Below are 21,986 nucleotides of genomic sequence, written 5' to 3'. Positions count from 1 at the left end.
GACAGGCGAGAATAGGAAGACCCCCGACCATTCCAGTCATATGGAATACATTGATTTAATGTCAGATTAAGTGAAATAAAGTATGGAAATAATGCAGCCAGGCTAGAAGATACGTTGGATTTCCTGTGATTTGCTTGGTGATTTTTCGGTCCCCAGCATTCTTGTGCTCTTTTTACTGTGATTTGCTTCTAATTTCTAATACTTTTAACCCCCGGCTGATGATACTTAAACATCCTTCCCATGGAGGAATCCAAAACTGATTTCTGTTTACTTTTTGGTGCTGTCCCTGAGAATTCTACATCTGCAGCACCACCTCTTTTGCCACAGTCTAAATTGTGCCTTCATTTTATGTTGTAAAACTCAGCCTTGATGGTACACAGTATACCATGCACAGTAACCCGGTGCCTGACTGAATTCATATCTCTCTATTTCTAGAGAGGTGTAAGAAAGAAAGACAGCATATGTGACCTGCTCATTTAAGTAAAATGGGGGTTGTATACAGAAAGTGATGTTACTTTAGCTATATTCAGGCCCAAAGAAACTATTCCTTTTCAAAACAATTAGTCTACCTGAAGTATGCTGTAATATTAACTATCTGGAATAGTAAATTTCATTCAGATAGGTCTGGGTTGCTCAATCTCTGCCTGGATGGAGCAGCTCATAGTGCAACACAAGTATCCATAATCGCAGAACCATATAATCACAGAATGGTTTGGACTGCAAGGGATTTTTAAAGGTCATCTAGTCCACCCCTCTGCTGTGGGCAGGGACATCTTTCACTAGACCAGGTTGCACAAAGCCTCATCCAGCCTGGCCTTGAACAGTGCCAGGGATGGGGCAGCCACAGCTTCTCTGGGCAACCTGTGCCAGTGCCACCACCCTCACTGTAAGAAGTTTATTCCTTTTGTCCAATCTAAACCTATCCTCTTTCAGTTTAAAGCCACTGTCCCTTGTTCTGTCACTACAGGCCTTGGTAAAAAGTCTCTCTCCATCTTTCTTAGAAGCTGATTTTATACATTGAAAGGCCACAGTAAGGTGTCCCTGGAGCCTTCTCTTCTCAAGGCTGAACAACCCCAACTCTGTCATTATGAGTAATGGTGTTGGATTACTGACAGAGCCCCTACAAATACTTACAGTCAATGCAACCAGCAAAGTGACTGTCCCTTGCTTCTAGCAGGCTCATATTCTTATTTATATAAGAATAGAAATGCTCTAACAGAAAACTGTACATGGTTTATTTTCTGCACAGAATAATAAATCCCTTTTCTTTTCAGGGTTACTTGATAAGCTGCGTGTGGAACTGTTACCGATACATTAATGGCAGGAACAACTCGGATGTGCTGGTGTACATTACCACCAATGACACTGCGGTAAGGATGTTAGATCACAAACATTTGTCTAATATTATATATTTAATAGCTTTATTTTATATTAAATTCTGACTCCTTAGTTAACCATATTAATTCCTTTGAAAGTTCTCATCTGTTGGTTATGTTTAGACCTGAGATTCAGCAGACTGGTGTACTATGGTTACAAATCACATCTACTGCTATAATACTGGTTTTATTTTATGCATATAATCTGTTAAAGAATCTGTGTTAAGCATAAACTACAGCTTACCTTGTGGCCCCAGAAATGACCCCCAGTTCTGAGCTCTTCAGCTGTGTGATGGTCTGGACAGTGGGGGGGACTGATTAGGACCCATGGATGCCATGGTTTACATGTGCTGTGAAATGTGGATTTCACTGTAGAAACTGTCATTTCGGACACTCAACATCTGATGTAGTGCTTTACACACTCACAGAGAGGAGCTAAAAGGCAACAAAAGTTCAGTGATTCATCTCCCATGGTGGGCTTTGTATAGCAAGGAGACAGAATAAAAAAAGAGATCAACATGAAAGAAATCAATAAGCAGGTTTTAACTTCAAAGAATGGACGGTATCAGTTCAATTTGTAGTATGTTAGTGCTGACATGGATATGTGCAGAGCATGACTGCTAAGCAAGGTCTTGCTTGTTGCAGAAGGCACTGAAGGAACACAAGAAGAAAGTCCCAGGAAAGAGTTGGTTCTGTTTGCAGCAGTATCTCCGTGGAGCTGCTCGGTTCCACCCAAGCTACACACTGAGAGCATTGTGCCAAATCGGTCCCTGGGGTGACTCCACTGGCTTATGTAATGAGGGTCTTTACATCATTTACATAACAGAATGAGAGCAGCATGAACTTGGTCCTTTGGATCATTTGGGTAAAGTTTCAGGATTGCCTGCCTCAGGTTTTCCTAATCATGGGTGGTCTCCACACGCTGAGATATTAGACCTCAACTTTAAACCACTGGAATGAGTATTCCTTTGCAGCTGCCAAAAAAGCCACTTAGAAAACTGTTACTACTTTTGTATGAAAGCTTTAACTCTTGCATAGTTATTTGTCTTCAATTCCTGAAGCTTTAAGAAAAGCATAAAAAGTTTTACAGGTTTTGATCAGAGCTGGCAACCAGGACATTTAAGTATAAAAATACGGGTTTATTGAAAGCTAAGAAGTATATAAGAATGTACTTTCTTTACTGTGGGTAGTTGTAACTCATCTTCAAACATTGCTAACTCTACAACCCACAGAACTGGCAGGCTCAGTGGTGGGAGTGTCAGCTGGATTATTTTGGAAACTAAATTTACTAAGGCTTTTTAAAAGCTACATTAAAACCACTTGCTGCTGTAGCAAAGCAAAATACTTTGGTTTTCAGAGATGCCTGGTTACCAAAACTCCTCTTGGCGCTTCTGTAGTTAGTAATCACTAAAGTGCTGTCAGCTGCCTCCTCATCTTTAAAGCACTTGTGTTTCTGTGTGAATGGAAGCCATTTTATCCCATTTACAGATGACATATTCTTGCAGTGATAGTTTAAATTAATTTTTCTTATCTTGATCTTACAAGACAGCTACAGAAGAGGCAGGTTTTGAGAAATGCTGTGCATTCCTAGCTAGTACCCTAACCCATTTGGCTCTTCTTTCCTTAATATTTACACTTCCTTAATTTGAATGTGGTCTTGCTTTCAGGTGTGATGCATTTGTTGTTCATTCTTTCTACATCAGTTCAATGAGATGAGATTAGGTTAAATCCTCATCATTCTCCACTGTGAATCAGAAAATCATTCTTCCTTTCCTTCACCCACTCAAATCAGACTCAAAAAGATATTTTTTTTCTATGTCTATGTTGACAGACATAAGCAAGAACCGCTCTTCAGATGACTGTAAAAAAGTAAACTCAACACAATGGATAAAAATGGTTTCAAAATGAAGTGTGGAAGAATAGGACTTTGAAAGTTGAGTGCTGAGGATCTTTGAGACTCTTGATCTTTAGGACTCTTGAAGAAACCTTGTGAAATTTTGAACTGCTGTGATAGGTCACTGCTGTCTGTTGAATTGTATAATATTCCTCCAACACTCAAGTGTACTTTTGTATTAAAACGATGTTTTCTTATTTTTATTGATGCTGGGAAACTTCTTTCGGCAGGGCTCCTTCACACTGACATGACTCTGAACTCTAAACTACAGGGTTCTTAAAAAATGTGGGTCAGTCTCTGCCCTCTGTTCTGAAAGAAATGTCTCATTTTTAGACTCCAACCTGCTACATGAATTCCAACAGAGCTGCAGGTCATATCTGCAGGGCATATTCTTATTTTCAGGGATTTTTTAATATATATACTTATAATCATCATTGCTGAAAGAATACCAATCTGTACAAATGGAGGTGAAAATCTAAGCTTAATTATGGGACTGGGCAAAATTAGAATAACAAGTTTTAAATATACCCCAACACTTCCAAAATCTAGCGATCAGATCCCACCTAATATCTCTCGTACTGCATAGTAATTAATACATCTCATCTAGACTTTACACACAAAATTTTTTACGTTATTAGCTTTGCAAGTGCTAGACATTGTATTACAAAGAAAAAACATTTAGAATAGAGTTTAGATATGGTCTAAAGTATGGGTTAGTTTTACCACGAAGCTTAAAAGATCTGGTTTATATATTGGAATGATTAGAAATTCAGAATCTTTCTCCAGTTACATTAATATTTTCGATGAAGCTAAGAAATTTATTATTCCAAACGCTTTATTACTGTGTCTTACAATTTTTTGGGAGAGCTGTCTTTTAAAAATACCTTAAAAATTAAATGTATACCTTATTTCTGTTATAATTTGCACTCAGGGGAAAAAAAGAAATCCCTGCCTTCGATAACAAATCATCAACTAATTCATTCTTGAATTCAAAATTCTATATACCTGCAAGATTTGTACAGAAAATGGAAAAGGAGTGGATAAACCCCTGTCCTCTAGTAACTCTAATTACAGATGATTAAATAGCCATAAACAATTGCATTCGTGCTATGGCTACTTAATGGTTGTTGTGTGCCATTTTTTGAAGGGATACCTATGTCTGTTGTAAGAGAAGGCATGTCACCTACAATAGCTGTTTTTATCTCTGGTCTGTTAACATCTTGGCAAAATCAAATTCTTGGATCTTCCATTGCCAGATAAATACAAATTTACTTATACTTTCACAAAGATTATCATTTTCCCTCTTCTAACTTTTGAACAGGAGTTGCCTATTTTACCTGCTCAGAACCCTTGGAAAGTATATCTTCAATTTAAATGGAAATATGATATTAATGACTGAGCTTTTCTCAAGAAGATCAAATCCTTACTAGTTGGGATGCTGTGGCGTGAGAGACAGGAAGGCTCCACCGTTACTTGCTGACTGCAGCAGCTGTGAACCTTTCTGAGATACTTCTTTCAGGTCTCTTTCTTAGGAAAGAAGGAACTTCTTTAATATAGAGTGCCAGGATTTGGTTCAAGAGAGTTAGAAGTTGTGATTGTATATAATTGGTTCTCCAGTCCAGGAAGTTGTTCTGAAAATAGTAACTGGATTATCTTTTGGTTTACTGTATTTCTTGATTTACCACTGGCGAGGTGTGTAAGCACACTTACACATCACATCCATATTTCATTAGGAGAATGGACAAGTCCTTAAGCACAGCCGTGCAGGCCTGCTTTTTGTTCCTTGGCTCTCTGCATTCAGGAAGTCCTTGGTTGGTCTCACAATTAGTTTCCCCCATTTCTATCTAAAGCAAATCCATCGTGACTCTGTAAATTCATGTTGAGAGTGTCTCAACAGCAGTATTCATCTGTCATCTTCTTGGCTGGTCTCGTGGTGGAAATCTACTGATACGTCCTTCCAAGAGCTGAGCTTTTGTGTTTTCTGTCCTCATAAAGCACTGCTCTCTGCCAGCGCTGGCCGCCGGCACTCTGCTGCATCTGTCGTACCTTCTCTCATGCTCCTCGTGAGATGCTCTCTATAGACCCCTCTCTGTTATCAGACCCCAATTCAGTAATACTTTATTTTAAAAAATATTCAGCTGTCTCTGTCTTCCTACTGTCTAACTGTCATACCACTAAAAGCCATGGGAACAACTTAAGTGTGGACTGAACCGGGGAGGAAATTCCCAGCACTGAAATTTCCAGTTAGGTCCCCCCAGTCAAACTGGTTCTTATAAGTCATGCTCATAGATCTGAACTGTAACTAACCTGATAGCTACAGTTAACAGCTACCAGATAATCTGATTTTTGTTACTCAGACTAAGTGGTTTAAGACATCCCTTTTGCAAGTATGCCATCTGGAAAAGGACATCCTCCCCACTGCAGGCTGTGAACGGGATATTCCTGCTGCCCCTGTTAGGTGAGAGGTCCTCCTCCTGTGGTTCTTGGTCAAAGTTCAACATCACATGAACGTACCTGTCTTGGCTCAATAAACAGACTGTGTATATGCATGGGGGGACCAGCATGTGCTGGGCAGGGGAACGGACCCCAGCTGGTGGGAAGACGTGACCCTCTAATGCTCCAGGGGCTGATAACACCAGGACCTGGGGATCCATCTGTGTGCTTTAGTCACAGCAGAGTCTCTCAGAGATATGGTAACATCTCCCCCCTCTAAGTGTTCTGCCAGTACTACTCTCCCCTCATTTTGTGGAGGTATCTGTAGGAGATTTTGGCATGGCAGCAAGGTAACTCCCCTGCAGTGAACCATAGTAACCTGAAGATTATTTTTTCCACTTTCCCAATCTGGGATTGCTTTTTCCTGTCAACTGCTCAAGCACACCATGGATGAAGATTAATTTTCTGCACTAATTTAAACTGTGACAGCAGTACCATGGAAATGTTCATCTAATTTGAAAAAAATGCCAGCTTCTGAGTGCAGAAGATAACCCAAAGTCAGCCACTTCATTCTCTGGAGCAGGAACAGCTCCTTTGTGTTCTTGGACAGCCAGGGGATTTCATTCTGTTTATTTTTAACTCTCACTGAAGCCAATCAATGGAAGTTTCATCTCCGGTCATGTTGCCAGTGGGGATAAAATGTAAAGCCGTAAATCTCTCTTCAAAGCGGGATTTAGATCCTTACGTACTTTATCAAATCACTTCAATAGATCCTATCTGACATACATTTAGCCACAACAGTTAATAAGTTACTTGTTTTTTCAATGCAGATATAGTCCTTCTGTGGACATGAGATCAGCTAAGTAGCCTGCAATTTTTCTGTCAACACTTTTGTTTGCTCTCCCTTTCTCAAAGCAATAGGAAACCTATTTGAGAAGAGCAGAGTTAGGTCTTTCATTCCTGCTGGATGATTCCTCTGAGCAGAGGAAAAGTATTCTTTGATAAGGTTGGAAAAGCCATTCTTTGTGTTATTATGTGTGGAAAAAAATTAGTTTGGCTACTGAAGAAGAGAAGAACCCTTAGACTCATGCCAATTAAGCAGACTGAAGCAGGAGATGGAGCCCAGAGGCAGACAAACCATGCACAAGATAGGCCCTTTGGGATCTGTGATTTCCAACGATTGAGCCAGTTTTGGGATGGTACATGTCAAGAGTAGAAGACAACTTGAAGAAGAATCCTGCTTTAAAGATACTTTTCATAATGTGGCATAAAAATCCTGCAAACTTGGCAATGTTCACCAGGTAGCTGGTCTTGTGCGGCAGTTTGTATACATAGCATTATTACTGAGCCACTAGAGACAACTTTTTCCAGTGAGTAGTAACCCTGAGCATACTTTCAAGTGAGCAAGCACCACAAATGAATACCCCTGGCATGACTCACTCTCTGAGCCATTCTCAGGGCCTCCAGCTGAGTCCAGGCGGAGGAGCTCTGACCTTCCCTAGTGGAAACGGTCTGATAAAACCTGCAAGAGAGAAAGCAGGTAAATGGGAGGCAGAGAAGAGGAAGAAGCAGCAGGAGCAAGAAAGACAAAAAAACTGGATATAAGCAGAACTACCCAGTGCTGGAGGTAAAGGAGGTGATTAGTTAGTAACCACATGCAATAGTCTACATGAGACTTGGGAGTGTGGTTTAAATGCTGGATCTGTATTTCTGCACAATTGTGCTTATAAACATTCCCATAGCAATGTCTTTAACCCGAGAATCTTCAAAGGGCTCAGGCTTCTTGTGGATGCCAGCATTCCGGTCTTGCTAGTATGCATTTGCACTTCCTCCTCTTCTATTTGTCTTTGCATTGCATAAAAGTATCATGACAGCCTGCATCTGCCAAAAAAGAGCTATTCAGCTGCTCCAGTGTTTCACATTCTACCTGTAGTAAATCCCATCCCTTATCAGTTGTTCTTCAGTCTTAGCAAAGAGAATGTTTTTTCATTTTTTTTTAACTTTCCCATCTTATCATCTATACTCTGCTCTTTCTTCCACTGCTTCCTGGTTTATGGAAGGATTTTGTCTTAAAATCAAGCATTCCTTGTGGTCTGAATTGCTTCATTCTGCCTGTTTGCTCTCTTGCTTAGTGCTGTTTGCTATCTTATTATAAGTCTCACCTATTACTAGGTAGCTGCTGTCAGGAGCCAGCTGTGCTGTTTGGAACAGGCTATTAACAGTGTCAATTTGGAGCAAATACCCTCTTAAATTTAAAAATAAGATTTCCAAAACATTTTCACTTGTCACTACAGTCATTAAATTTACTTACAAGTTAAATTACAAAATCAAAATATACATTTGTATCTATTTTCCCCAGTAGATTTTTATCTTAAACACAAAAACTGTATTTATGTTTGCAGCTCAAATACTAGGATTATTCTAATACATGAAATTCCTAAGAGATTTGCAATAGGAATAGACAAATCTGTTCTCAGTATTCATAATTAGATTAAAAGGAAGACATGAAATGGGAATGTGTAATTTAAATCTTCCAAATCTTTTTGGATTCGCTAATTGGGAGTGTTGCAACGTGGGAAGAAACAGAATGTTTATAAATTTGCAGTGTTTCTTTACAGACCCTTTTTTTTTTAGCAGGGTTGATTCATTACCATCTGACAGCTGCTGTTTTGTGGGCTTCAGAAAACGAGTCAAAGTCTTCAGTATAATTCGAAGGATATGTATTAGTGCTGCAAAAGCCGATGACAACTTAAATCCCTGTTGCCAAGGATATATGGGTGTTAAGCTGAGCCATGTGTGAATTTTCCAGGTCAGGCTCAAGTCGTAGTTACACTGTGCAATGAAGGATGGGGGAAGCCTGAATTCACTCAGGCAGGTATTGCTCAAACAGGGAAACACAGCAGGGTGCAAGAGGCAAAGCCTCTGCAGCAGTTAGCCATGTTGTGGCTTTATACCATATAGTTGGCCCAAGCTAGAAGCCCTGCTCTTCTGCAGAGCTGCTCTTCCCAAAGGCGGTCCTGCCTTCAGCTCCAGCACAAGCTCATCTGGTGTCTTTGCATCACATCCCCTTGCACAGTGCAAGCCTGGCCTTTGCCAAGCGGAGGAGGAACTCCTTGCACATCCCAGTCCCTTCAGCCGTGAGCCTCACTGCTAAAACTTACCCAACACCACAAACTAGGTAGATGCAGAAAGAACATCAGCCATCAGTTGGGTGGAGGGAGCTGCCGCAGCTGGTGGTTCAGTAGGTGGCATTGTTCTCTTGGGTATGGCATGAAAGCGATGCTCCACTCCAGGGAGGAGCACCCTGCTGCGGTTGTTTTGCTGAGGATGTTACAATAATCGAGAGGTCTGGCTTCCTGTGGTTATTAATGGCTTCTGGGGATTTCTGAACCATTCTTTCGGTCTGATTTCAATTCACTTGAACAGCTCCCATAGAGCAACTGTGCTCCTCCCAAGCATCCCTCAGGACTTTTTATGGACTGTTGGCTGCGGTCTATCCCATATTGCAGAGCACTTGTGGTTTTGGTCCTCTGTCTTATGAGCAGTGAGGAAAGTGAGGTCTGGGTTGAATGAACTCTGACACTCAACTTCAGAAAGAACAAGGCTGAGTGGGTGTTGATGTATCCAATTTAGAAGATCTGCAAAAGTGGGAGTTTCTGGTTGGCAAGTGCTTTATAGATGTGTTTTACTAACATTAACAGATTTTTATATAAATATAAGACTTTTCCCTCCAGCTGTCAGTTCATCACCTTTCATGACACTTGTTTGTAGTTTTAACATGCTAATAATTTGGTTATAAACAAAGGCTTCCCTTCAGCATTCACTACAAAATGCCTAAATACATTGTGCAAAAAAACCTGTGCCATTTTATAGGGCAATATTATGCCTTACTTTTTAATAGTGATACCAAAAGAATGTGTTTGTATAAAAATAAAAATCAGCTGAAAAATCTATATGGAAGACAGAAGCAGAGATTGATCATCTTAAAATCCCAGATCTTACTGCTCCCAAATGTTGTAATGAGACTTCAGAATCTACCATCAAACTTTACAACTGGCCCATCTCTCTGTTTTGGTGCCCAAAGACTGACATTGGGTCACCCCATGTCCTTAGGCATATAGATAGGGAAAAACGGTGCGTTTGAAGATAAGACAGAAGGCTTTCCAGCAATATCTGAAATGCAAGCATGGATGTGATAACCACACTTTTGGGAGATAACCACTCCTATTAAACCATTTGGCTGCTCTATGTGAGCTATTCCTAGGAGCTTGTATTGTTTATTCTTGTGTGGGATACACAATGTAACGGTAAGAGGAGATAAGGTTAGAAAGAGATACAGGTTAGTAATTAAAAAGTCCATTGGAAGATTAGTGCTCCATCACAGTGTCTGCACTCAGGATAACACATCAACTGTTTGTTACACAGAATCAAAGTATACTTCAGGTCTTCAGTACAGATGACGTGCAGGCAAGTATCCCCTGCATGTGCTCATCGAGAAAACTCTCATTTTGAAAAAAATTAAGGAAAAATTGAAAAAATAAATATGCTCTGTCCACACAAAGTCATGATGTGCAACTAGAGATGCAGCAGTAGAGGGCTGGCCAAGATGTAGGAAAGACTTCTGTGGCCTGAGGTGGACTATGCCTCCATGCCTTTGAAGGGAGAAAGTAATTACACCATTATTCTGGATGACTTTTATGAGGTTGCGCATGATGGAAAAATACAATAGCTTCCCAAATCCAATTTTCTTCCCACGCAAGGGTAATTACAATCTGTCCCTAAATATTGCTGTGTCCTAGTAATATATACATTTTATTATTGTATCTGGAGTGCTAAAAACACTGTGCTGCTTCATTACAGAAATCCATAAACTCTTGTAAAGTTTCTTAAATAGTGTTTTGGAGAGCTGGTGGCTTGGAATAAACAAGCAGCTTGGTCAAAGGAAAATAAAACATACCAACTCTAACTTTGCACAGATGGTTTTGCGGCATTGAGGCCTACTTCACTGAATGGGGTGATAAATTATCTCTGAGTTATTCTGCTTCCAGTTACTCCATCTGTAATCATTCTAGTGTGGTTTCAAAAGGAAATGCATGCATATAAACATGAAAATACTTCCTGTCCACATTGAAGGGAAGGTTTCTTGGGATTTATCTGACAGACAACATACCATGAAACCCTTAAATCGTAATTAATTAGCACATTTTGGGCAAACTTCTCAAGCAAAAGCATCCATGCTTAAAGCAAAGTAAAACATTTCTCATTTCATATTAAAGATGATTTGGCTCAGATATGAAGTTTTGGCCCTATACCCAGGGCTTTTTCATTTGGGGACAGGGAAAGGAGAAAAAGAGAGATGGGAAAGGTATTTTGTAAACATTCCTCTCTGATTTTCTCAGAAACAGTTGCTTTGACTGGACTCATTTGACCAGAGCAGCCATTTACATTGTAAACAGCCACCTCTGAAACAGATATTTATAAGCACTTATTTATAAGAATTGCTTCTAAAGGGCACTTGATCTCATCTGGAAGAACATCTAGCACTTGCTGCCATCCTGAGCAATGAAGGAAGCTTCATCCAAATGGAGGTCAGCTCCCTTCCCAGCACCCTCCTGACTGTAATACTTCTCCACATGCCTGGTCTTGGAGCTCTCTCTTCAGCCCGGACCCAAAACTGTTTCTTTGTATGAAGAAATTAGCTGCGAACTGCACTGCCAGGGGAGCAGGATCTTTAGAGGGATGAAAGAGGGACAGATAGATTAAAAGAGAACATGATAGAGGTCTTTAAAGTCATGAGTGGCAGAGGGAGTAAAGGAGGAACAATTGCTCACCATCTTAGCATAAGAACAGGGAATATTCAATGAAATAGCTAGTGGCAGGTTTCATAGCAAAACCAAAGAAGGTATTTCTTCATGCAACGCCTTGGTTAGCTGTGAGACTGCTTACTACAGGACACTGCAGGTGCTAGACGTCAGCATGGATTCAACTGCAGGCTAGAAAAATCAGTGGAAGAAAAATTCCTGTAAGACACGACTACTGATTCAGCAAGTCTCTGACATTCAAATTGCTGACAGTTGAGGAATATTCTGGGCAAGTCGTGACTATATATGCTTGCACTGCTCTTCCTTAATTTCTTTCATTGTTCTGTCTTACACTTCTTTTTTTCATCATCCCTCACAAATTGCTGTGATCTGGATGGACAATTCGACTGATCCAATAGAGCTGTCCCTGCATGCATGTGCTTTAGCTGCATCGTGAAGAAAGCTAATCCATACTTCTTTCTTCTGTGCTTATCTCGTATTTGCGTGCTTCTCACCACAGAACAACAACAACAACAACTATGATGATGATGATGATGATGATGATATTTCTTCACTACTAGGAAAAAGCTCTCTTCTACTGAGGGCTGTCAGTCTTTTCATACAGTCAGAGTAAAGTGTGTCTTCATATTGAGGGGTTAAAGAGAAAACTGAATTCTCAATGGGTAGTTCTAATACTTCGTAACTGTTTCAGTCAATCTCTGCCCTTGATAATCTGAGTGTGCATGATCTACTGTTCTTCAGGGCCATATATTACCTACTTTTCTGAAGTTTTCTCAGAGATGACCAGATCAGATGACCCAAAGGTGCAGTTTGCACCTGCAGTTTATGAACTGAATATTTAAAAGTAGTGGAAGACCTTGGGTGAGTCACTTCTGAGTCATCTGAAAAGCCTTTGGGCTTAAAAACTCTTGGGCACGCATTATAGAAAAAACACATTTCTCCAGAAACTCTCAATAAACGCTACTTCTTCCCACCCTACATACGGAAATGTTAGAGACTTTCAAACAATTTGTCTCAATAAAATCAGTATATCTAGTAACTTCCAGCATAGTTGGTACAGGAAATAGAACATGGGCTACATTAATAGGCTTATTTCTTTCAAAATAAAATACAAAATTAATTATGCGATCAATGAGTCCAGTGCTCTTTGTTATACATAGTCCTAAACGAAATAGCTGCCACCTGGTGCCTTGACTCTCCAGAACAGAGCTTACTGAGATCTGGATTTCTGAAAATTTTAATCAAAAAATACACCTTAATTTTACGTTTTCCTCTGTAATCTCAGAGTTGTCAGAAGAAAACCACATTGTCAAACTTGACAGGGAAACATTGCAAAGAGAGGTTTACTCTCAGCCTTTCCTGCATACAGAGTGAAGCAATTAGCCAGCTATAGCTGTTTATGCACAGAAATCTTCTGTTTTCCCCAGGTGATCTTCATAATATTTGTGTAGTCAAGAACCCAACAGTACATGAGGGCTGTTGGGACTATTTTGAACTGGACAGGTGGTCACATCTGCAGCTTTCCCTCCAGAGCTGTCTGTAGGCTCGCTGCTCGCTTCACTGCAGCTGAGCCTGGGTTAGGTTGCAGCTAATGGCTCCTCAAAGCACCACAGCTGTGGAAGGAAATGTCACTCCTCTTGGCTGTGTGAATGACAGCAGAGCAGAGAAGTAAACATGGAATTAGCAAACGTGATTGCACACCGTTAAACCCTCTCCAAAACGGTACAAGTTGGTTGGTCTCATGGAATCATTGAGATGAAATGAACCCAGAGTAGAGGACTGGTGCAACTAGGCGTGTGCTGCTTAAAACCTCATCTTTCAATTGTGTTGTCTCTGAACATGGTGCATCAGCCCTGTGCTACACCAAGGAGAAAATTCTTCTGAATTAGGAATAAAAAAATACATGGTGACTACTTCAGCCTGCAGCTGTGTCAGTGTTCATCCCATCACCAGGCCAGGGGCTGCATGTGGGACAGAGGTTCCTGGATGAGGAAATACCTGTGGTTCAGCACTTTTACCTGTGAAACAGTCCAGCACTGGCTCTAGCATGCTCTCACCATCTGCCTACCACTATTCACTTTGTGATTACTCTCCCTCCCTTTTTAAATAAACAGAGAATAAGGCCTGAACCCACTCGCACTTTGTATGTGAGCTGTGTGAAAGAAAAGTCTCCTTTTGCCCTCTCTGTCTTTCCTCCCCATGTATTCACGTGGGCCTCCTATAAGGATTCCTGGTAGGTGTTTGGGTGTCTGAAATGTAAAGATCACTTCTGCCGGGGAATGATGCATAATGCATACATAGCTGTGGTGAGGAGGTTGGGGTAAACATTTCCAGGCATAGGCTGAAGCTTCTGCAAATATATATTTAGTTTGTAAGTATTTCCACAATTTAGTCCCTGTCTCATACAGTCATGTGAAAGTTTCATCCAAGAGTTTTAAATCTGTCTTAAGGTTTCCAACACCTTTTAAGATGTTTTAAGTAATATGCCAGATTCACAAATGGGAGATCTTCCTAACACAAAGTCCAGCAATTTGACAAAACTCAAAAGGTCAGCGACAGGACCAGGATTAAATTGCAGTAGCAATGACCCTAATTCCGCTCAACTACTCATCGTCACCTGTCCCTGTCTATATACTGTGTATTGTTGCAGTGTGAAGTCCTTCAGCATAAAGGACTGGAGTTTTATTGAAGAGCTAAAATTTGAGAAAGCATCTTGAACGCTCACTGCAACCATCAGCACCCCCATTAGACATTTTGAATCTATGGCTTTATTTGGCATTTCTGTTCTTGGTGTTAGAGGTGTTAGAGGAAAGTATGTTAGAGCTGTCTCTAACAGCGTTTGTTTCTAACAAGACATCAGCAAGGTGTTTTGCCATTGGAACATAAAGCTGCCAGACAAAATGCTGTTCAAACTCAAAGCTGCTGTGTGACAACTGTACCGTACCACACAGTGAAGAATACAAATGGCTGTGGAAAGAAGCGATCCAAAGCTCTCTGGAGACACAGGAAGATTTCTATTGAGTTCAGTGAGTTTTGGGTGAGACTATCAAGAATGTAGAAATAATCAATTAATCAAATATTTAAGTTTACTCATACAGGACTAAGCACATTTTCTTTACAAATGTACTAGATGCCAAACGGATCTAAGAGTTTGAGTTCAAACAGCAATAATGGCAGCAATATGAGGAAACTTGTATGTAAGCTGAAGAAAGAAAATTGTCTACTGGAAGTTTATGTAAATGTGGAATCAGATGCAAAGGTGACAGAGTGACTATTGAAAGTCAGTTCCCCCCCAAAAAAAATCCTGGCCCACCTTTGGGCCAGGATTAATTTCAAACTGTTTGAATATACAAGTATTTGCCTGTGTTTCTTCTTTAGGCATATTTCTAAGCAATGTTTTTAAAAACTTGTTCTCCAAAACTAGATTAACCAGGATGTAAAAAATAAGAAATGACAAATGCTTATATTAACTGAATATGTTATAGCCTTTGGCAAACCTGTATGGTAATTATTTCTTCCAGAGAAGGTCACCATGTACCATGTGGTTTATAATAGAGAGATGCTTATGTAATACAATTATTCAAACCACTTGGATGACAACAGCTAAGTCAGGACCAGGATTCCTCATGGGTCAGTTCTGGATTGTTGCTGTGTATTATACAAGACTGCTTATCACAAAATGCTTAAATGATGTTGGGAGCAAAGCCCAGCACCCAGGACTCCCTGTCCCACTTAAGCACCTAACCTGCCCATGGGGCTACACAGTCACACTTTCTCCTATTTTCTTTCTTTCCCCATGGATTCTTGCACACTTGGCTTCACTGTGACAACAGGAAGGTGGAAAATGGTTCTTCCAACCTGACTGAAAACCTTTTGTCTGGAGCATTCATATGGCAGGAGCTGCGGGTTGAACCCTCTTGGTTTGGGAGTCCCTAGAGCTCTGATCACGAGAGTCTCTGTGCAATGCTTGTATCACCAGACAACTCTACAGTGAGTCATGTCACCTCCTCCACTGACTGCATATTAAAGGATGATGTTAAAATGCTACACAGTTCTTAAATACAATTATAGGGGTTGTGAAAGAAGTCAGGAGCTTCTGTCCTTTGGATTTTAGGCATCTTATAGGACTGAGCCCTGCAACTGTCTAATCTTCCAAACTTGCTTGCTGGTCTACTGATAAAAAGCCAGAACTTCTTTTCACAGGGATCACTGAGTTCCAAAAATGAGGGTCCTTCATACCTACATTTTGTAGTAACTTGCAAGTGACAATGTCAGACTTCCTGTAAACATTAGTCCCAGAGCATCCAGAGGAACTAACATGCAGTTTTCCCAATCCACAACAAACAAGCAAATGTAGTGCCTAGGAAGCAAAATGCATCAGTTGTTCTAGTGGATGTTGTACCTTGGGGATACCATGAACCTAAAATACACATATTTTTGTTCTTCATGAATTATTTTAGACTGCATCCATTCTAATTAGGTTCTTATATAAGACTGAGTAGTGAGTTTCTGTTTATTTTTCCAGTTTCTGAATTCGCCCTTTGGCTCAGTGACTGGCTTCCATTTTATGTCTCTGGAGAACGTAACATTCTGCCTGAATAACTATGCTGTTTTATGTCCAAGGCACTTACCTGCTTCCATTAAACCATGCTGAGATTTAAAATTAACACAACAGAAGGGAAAACCACTCTGATCCAGATTTTCAGATCAGATACTTTGGTATAAATTCAATGATTAAAATTCTAATGAAATTCTCTTTTCCTTAAGATTTTTGTAAGCTGTTAACCTTTCCAACAGTAAACAGTTAAAAGCTGAGATAATTCAGGTTTTATCATATTTTTCCCTTTTGCCAAAATTAACTTTAAAAAGTTGATTTAATTGAGAAAAGATGGAAAAATTGTTAAGGGAAAGTAATGGCCCGAAACTGTTTTTGTAAAAAATAATTAAAAGGTAGTCTTACAGAGGCAGAGTTGCAGTAGTTCTAGAGTGGTTGCAGAGTTATTCAAGCTGTCATGGAAGCTGAAGGATGATTATTTAGACTTAGAGTTGACAGATGACTAAGTAACAAAAACAAAACCACATTGGCTGAAAGTTGAACAGTTAAATTAGTTTAAAAGACTTTTGCTATACTAATGACGTGAGATACTTGGGGTCCCAGCCATGTATTCCACAAACTGAGTGCTTTCTTCCATGGTTTATCCAACACCTTCATTCACTTTAACCTTTGTTTAATATCCTGTCCATAGTTTCTTTGTCTAATGCAAACACTGTTAGGCAAAGCTAGTAATTTTGAATTCTGCTCATTCTACGCTTGTTTTTTATCACTATTTTGTTCATGTCAAGGAACGCAACATCAGGATATTGAAATATTTAAACACGAAAACGTGTGGGGAGTAAGCTTATAAAGTCATCACTGATAGAACTGTTCAGACAAATAACCTTTGCCAGCAATAAAGTGACCCTAAACCTTACAGACATTTGCAAATACTTGTTAGCCTTCCACTGCAGATATTTTTTTGTGAAACTTCAGTTTATACCCAACAAACCTTGAATATTCCTGTAGAAATCCATATGCCTTAGGATTTAGCCAGTGGCTTCTCCAAAATCGCTCCTGCAGGTATTCCTATCTCCCTCACTTACTGCTGAACTGTTGGTAAGCGACAAGGCATCGTCTGAGGGTTCTTGGGGCCATTGACCCATATATGAGTTTTGGGTCCATAGCGCAAAGCGGAGTGCTCACCAGGAGGCTGTTCTGCTACCAGACAGATTTTGTTTCATACTGGAGTGAAGGGTATGAAGAGACTCACTCATCTCAGTAAATCCTTTAGTAGACCCATGACAAATGACAGTGACCTCAGTGCTGAAGTAGTAATACTGATGTAACTACAGTAGTCTTAGCACACATTGATCTAAAAGAGCATCAGAATGCAGGAAGAGGTATTGTCCTTTATTAATCAGCTCATAGACCTGGAAGATGGACAGCTTTTTGGGTTGTCTGCTGTCATTTTTTATCACGGCTGATGAAATGGACTCTGAACCTGAAAGAAACGGACCACAGTTTGGGGCTTAGCATTACAAGAGTGCAGTAAGACAGCTACATCTTCACAAAGTGAATTTAATTCATTTTCAGAGTCATCTGGAGAGCATATTTAATTACAAATTATATTGCTTCATAATCAACTAATGAACATGTTTCAGTACATTTGAGAAACTAGTGCCTTTTTAGTAACACAAGGATTTTACTAGAAACCCTGTTATTAAACTAATGATCAGTACTAGAGAGAGGCTCTCAACTGTAGTGTTTTTCACAGTTTACGTGCTTTAGCGGTTTGATTCGCCGAAGTTACATTGTAAAATATGTTTATGATTTTTTATCACAATATTTACTTGAAGTTCTCTATGTTGTCCTAATTTCACTAGATTAGTCTGCTGTAAACTGTTTGCACCCTTTAAAGTTGACATAATCTACTAAATGCTGTTCAGTACATGGGTTTTTTGATTATGTAGTGTGCATAGTGTATTGTATTTACAAGCTCAAACATATGGTATTAATAAAGAGTGATGGCCTGACAATTTCCTTTTCTAAATAATGAAACTTTTTTGATTAGGAGCTGAAGATGCCAAGGTAGCTATTCTGTAATCTGACAAACATCTGCACAGATGTACTTGAACACATGCTCATCAACACATGTCTGTAAACTCATATAAGCATAAATGTGAATCACCCTTGGAACTATCCCACAAAACCCTGATCCAAAGTCCATTTAAATCTATAGAAAGATTCCCACTGATTTTGTTATGTTGTGGATGAGGTCCAAAATGGATGATTACAGATGCTTCTTTGCAGGCAGGTTATCAACTTCTTTAGGAACAGGTGACATCCTCTCACGGTGAAGCTTCCATTGACTTTATTGAGATCAGGATTTTCCCTGTGTATGTTTAAACAATCAGCTTTACATGCTTTTCAATATCCAAGAAGCAATACTGATAAATCTGGAAATTCCATCATGAATAATTGATTTTGCTGCATAAAATATCTCTGCCAATGTATTACAACGGATACTCTTACACGGTATTGGGATATTTTAGGGAACATACACTCATTCTTCATTCAGGCGTCTATTTTATCCTCAGTCCCTGCTGGGATTCACAGACCAAGCGCTCCGTTGCCTTTTCACATGCAAGCTAATTAATGTCAGTGCTGGTGCCATTAAAAATTCCATAATAGCTAGCTTTCTTGCCTAAAGAAGTAGAAATCTTGGTTCCAATCTCTCCCCTGCCCAGTGTGGCCTGAACTTGCATCTCCCATGTCCTAGGAAGCTGCCTGGACTCTTATGAATGGGGATGATATATGATTAAAGCTGTCCTAATTTCTATCAGATGTTTAAGTATTTACTGAAGTGCTTATGGGAATGTAGGTCTTCCTTCTTATGGCTGAGTGCCCCAGAAGCACAAAACTGGAGATTTATTTAGACATTGGGTAATTTGTTCTCCATTTTCTTTTTTTATCCCTACCCCAAATTAATTATTAGCTGTTCCAGGGAGAGCTGAGAAAGAGAGGGTTTCCGGACTTTTCTCACTCTGGCTTAGCAGTTCGAGCACTCCTCCAGAAGACATAATTTAAGCACTCTTGACAGAGGAGAGCTGCACAATAAGCAGCTACTGTCACTAGCAGGCTGAACAAGTTCGGGTACCATCAATGAATGATCTTTGGCTGAAATCAAGCTGTCACTGGAGTCAGTAAGAAATAAGGAGAAATCACATTTTCCTTCATAATGAAAACAGTCTCACAAATTGAAAAGGAGGAACTTCAAACTGATAGTGCTTCATTTTCTAACTGTTCTGCTCCTGCTTACTAATTTACTCTTTTTTGTTATTTTTTTAGGACAACGCCATAAGCATTTTCTTTTCTGTAAATTTTATCATTTAGCTTATTTTTTGAAAATATAACCTTTTTTTCCTTTTCCGCAGGTCCTGTTGCCACCATATGATGATTCTGTGAATGGAGCTGCTAAAGATCCACCACCACCTTATGTGTCAGCATAAATGAGAGGGTGCTGTGTACCTAGGGAGGATAGCTTTACTTTTCAGACATTGGAGCAATAGTTTGATAATTCCACTTCCAGGATATAACTTCTATGGGTTATACATTGCTGTTTTGCTGACATATTGAAAACTAAATTGTATCATTAAATTTCTGTAGATAGTTTTAATAATTTGCTGCAACTACAGTAGTGTTTCAGAAACTAGTGAACTAGTTTCAGAACAATTCTGGGTAGTGCTAAGGTTAGGGTAGTCACTGAATAGCTTTTTCCACCATGTCTGACATGCAGTGTTAGAGAACATCATAGAAAGTTGCATTCCCAATCAGGTTGAGAGTGTAACTTACTTTTTTTTAATTTGTGAACCTTCCAAAGTGTTACAAATGTGTTTCTCAGATGCCCACTTTCACCTTCAGAATACAGACCAAGTCCAAAAAGGTGACATTCCACTTCATTCCTGTTCTGCAGGGATTTATTAAGTTGTTATGGTATAAAGGATGATGATTGCAAGAAGAAGAATGAGTCTTACGCACTATGCTCATCAACCTGGCTAATGGGAAACAAATTTAATTGGGAAGAATAAGTATGGGAAATAAGAGCAGACAAAGCACTCTGTGACGTGTAACAAGCCAGAACCTGTGGTCTACATGGACTCACTTTGTCCCAACCTACAACCATTTTAACACTTACAAAACAAAAAAAAAGAGTTCTTACCAACTTTTGGTAAGTTTCTTTTCCTGCCTGTACACATTTTTCCTTCCCACCAACCTCACAAATAGTATTTTGAGGTCACAAAATCCCTGCTTTTAAAGCCCCATGGTTAGGTGACAGAGCTGCAACTTTCGCACTCGATATGCAAATGTTTTTCCATTGGAATGTGCCTGTAAATATCACAGTATTCAGCTGAGTGTGAACTAAATTATGCAGATTCTAAAATATATGTTCCCAACCTATGGGAAATTTATGCATGTAACTTCCTCAAGTATCAACAGAAATGTTTTGCGTGTTTCTCATATACATCAGCATGGGGATTTTAGATTCCTTTTATGATTGAACTGGTTGTGCTGGGAATCTTTCCCATGGGACTCATCCATCCATGAATGTTTGTGTGAGGTATTTATTTATTCCCCGGAGAAGTGCCTCCTGCACATGTAACTTTTTGTTGTTGATGAAGGTTCTACTTTTAACTGAAAAGGAACAGGGAAAGGGAATATAATGTGTGTTTCTACCTCTCTTTGTTTCCCCCTGTGTTGTTTCCTCTGCAGTTGGGGTGATTGAACAGGCTGAAGTTAGACTGATGCCAGTGCACATCACCCCAGGTAAAGGGCAGTGCGGAGCTGAGCCACAGTGTGGAGGAGCACCAGAAGAAACCTCGGTGCTGTCTCTCCTGTGGCTGGGCTGGCATATGAGCCCACACCCTCCCTGAGGAGGACACCCATTCTCGCCCTCAGTGCACTGACTCCATCGTGCAGACTGAACAAGAGTGCAACTTCTCCTGCCTTTTTCTGGAAAAAGAGCTTTCCAGGGGAACGCAGGACCAACAACTTCTTTACATGGAGATTGCAACTATGACCTGTCCTTGCAGAGGCCAGGGAAAGAAGGGCCAGACTCTTTCTGCCTGCCTCTTCCACATTCCTGGGAAAGGCAGATCCCCATCTGCTTATTGGAATTTTACTTCGGGGTTCATCTACTTTGAGATCAAACTGAGCAATGCTTTTGACTGAACCAATCCTGAAGTCCATCCATTGATGACACAGTCCTATTGCTTCCTTCAGAATAACTCCATGTATTATTATCTCATTACAGTTCTCTTTGGGAATGAATCTGAATTTGGGGGTTGGGCTGGCTGGCTGGGCTTCTGAGCTTCATTTTCTTTCATTCTTGACAGATTTGTGAAGGATTTTAAACAGTCATCTGTTTGAGAAAAGCCAGCTGTAAATACATTGCATCTGTGTATACAAACTTCTCTACAATAAAAGGGTGTTTCCTCAAAACTATGGAAATCACTTTGCTGGTCTTCCAAGCACAAACATACACAAATTCCTACCCAATCAATCTGACATGGCAGGATTTTCTCTGTAAATGACCTAAACAACAGTTTTTCAGTCTACTCAGGAGTCCATTCACCAGCTTTCCCTCCATTCTGTATAAATGGAGAATAGACCATTAAGTTTTATAATTTATTGTACAATAAAAACAAGAGATAATTCAAGCTTTTAGTTCATTGTCCAGAACTGCAGGCAGTTTTCCAGGTCTGATGAAGTGTGACAGAACACGGCTATACTGAACTACACAGAAAGCTGGGGCTGCTTTTTCTCCACATCATTATAGGGATAACGTTGTGCTAATTCACATGAAATTTATGTAGGCTTTAGCTTGTCTTACTAAAGAGTCAAGACTTCTTCACACATACCATATG

General features: G+C 39.9%; 1 protein-coding gene across 1 annotated transcript in view; it reads left to right on the top strand.

Moving 5' to 3' along the window:
• Positions 1–21,561, top strand: part of LAPTM4B (lysosomal protein transmembrane 4 beta) — a 61,033-nt gene extending 39,472 nt beyond the window's left edge. Inside the window, exons 6-7 of the mRNA XM_030494308.1 lie at positions 1,275–1,370; positions 19,497–21,561. Coding sequence (XP_030350168.1) covers positions 1,275–1,370; positions 19,497–19,571 — 171 coding nt within the window. The 3' untranslated portion in view covers positions 19,572–21,561. The remainder of the gene's footprint in view (positions 1–1,274; positions 1,371–19,496) is intronic.
• The last annotated feature ends 425 nt before the right edge of the window (positions 21,562–21,986 follow it).

This window comes from Strigops habroptila, chromosome 1 (genome assembly GCF_004027225.2).
Source record: "Strigops habroptila isolate Jane chromosome 1, bStrHab1.2.pri, whole genome shotgun sequence".
Classification (NCBI taxonomy): Eukaryota; Metazoa; Chordata; class Aves; order Psittaciformes; family Psittacidae; genus Strigops; species Strigops habroptila.
The sequence above is the reverse complement of the archived record's forward strand: the minus strand, read 5'-3'. Positions and strand labels throughout refer to the sequence as shown.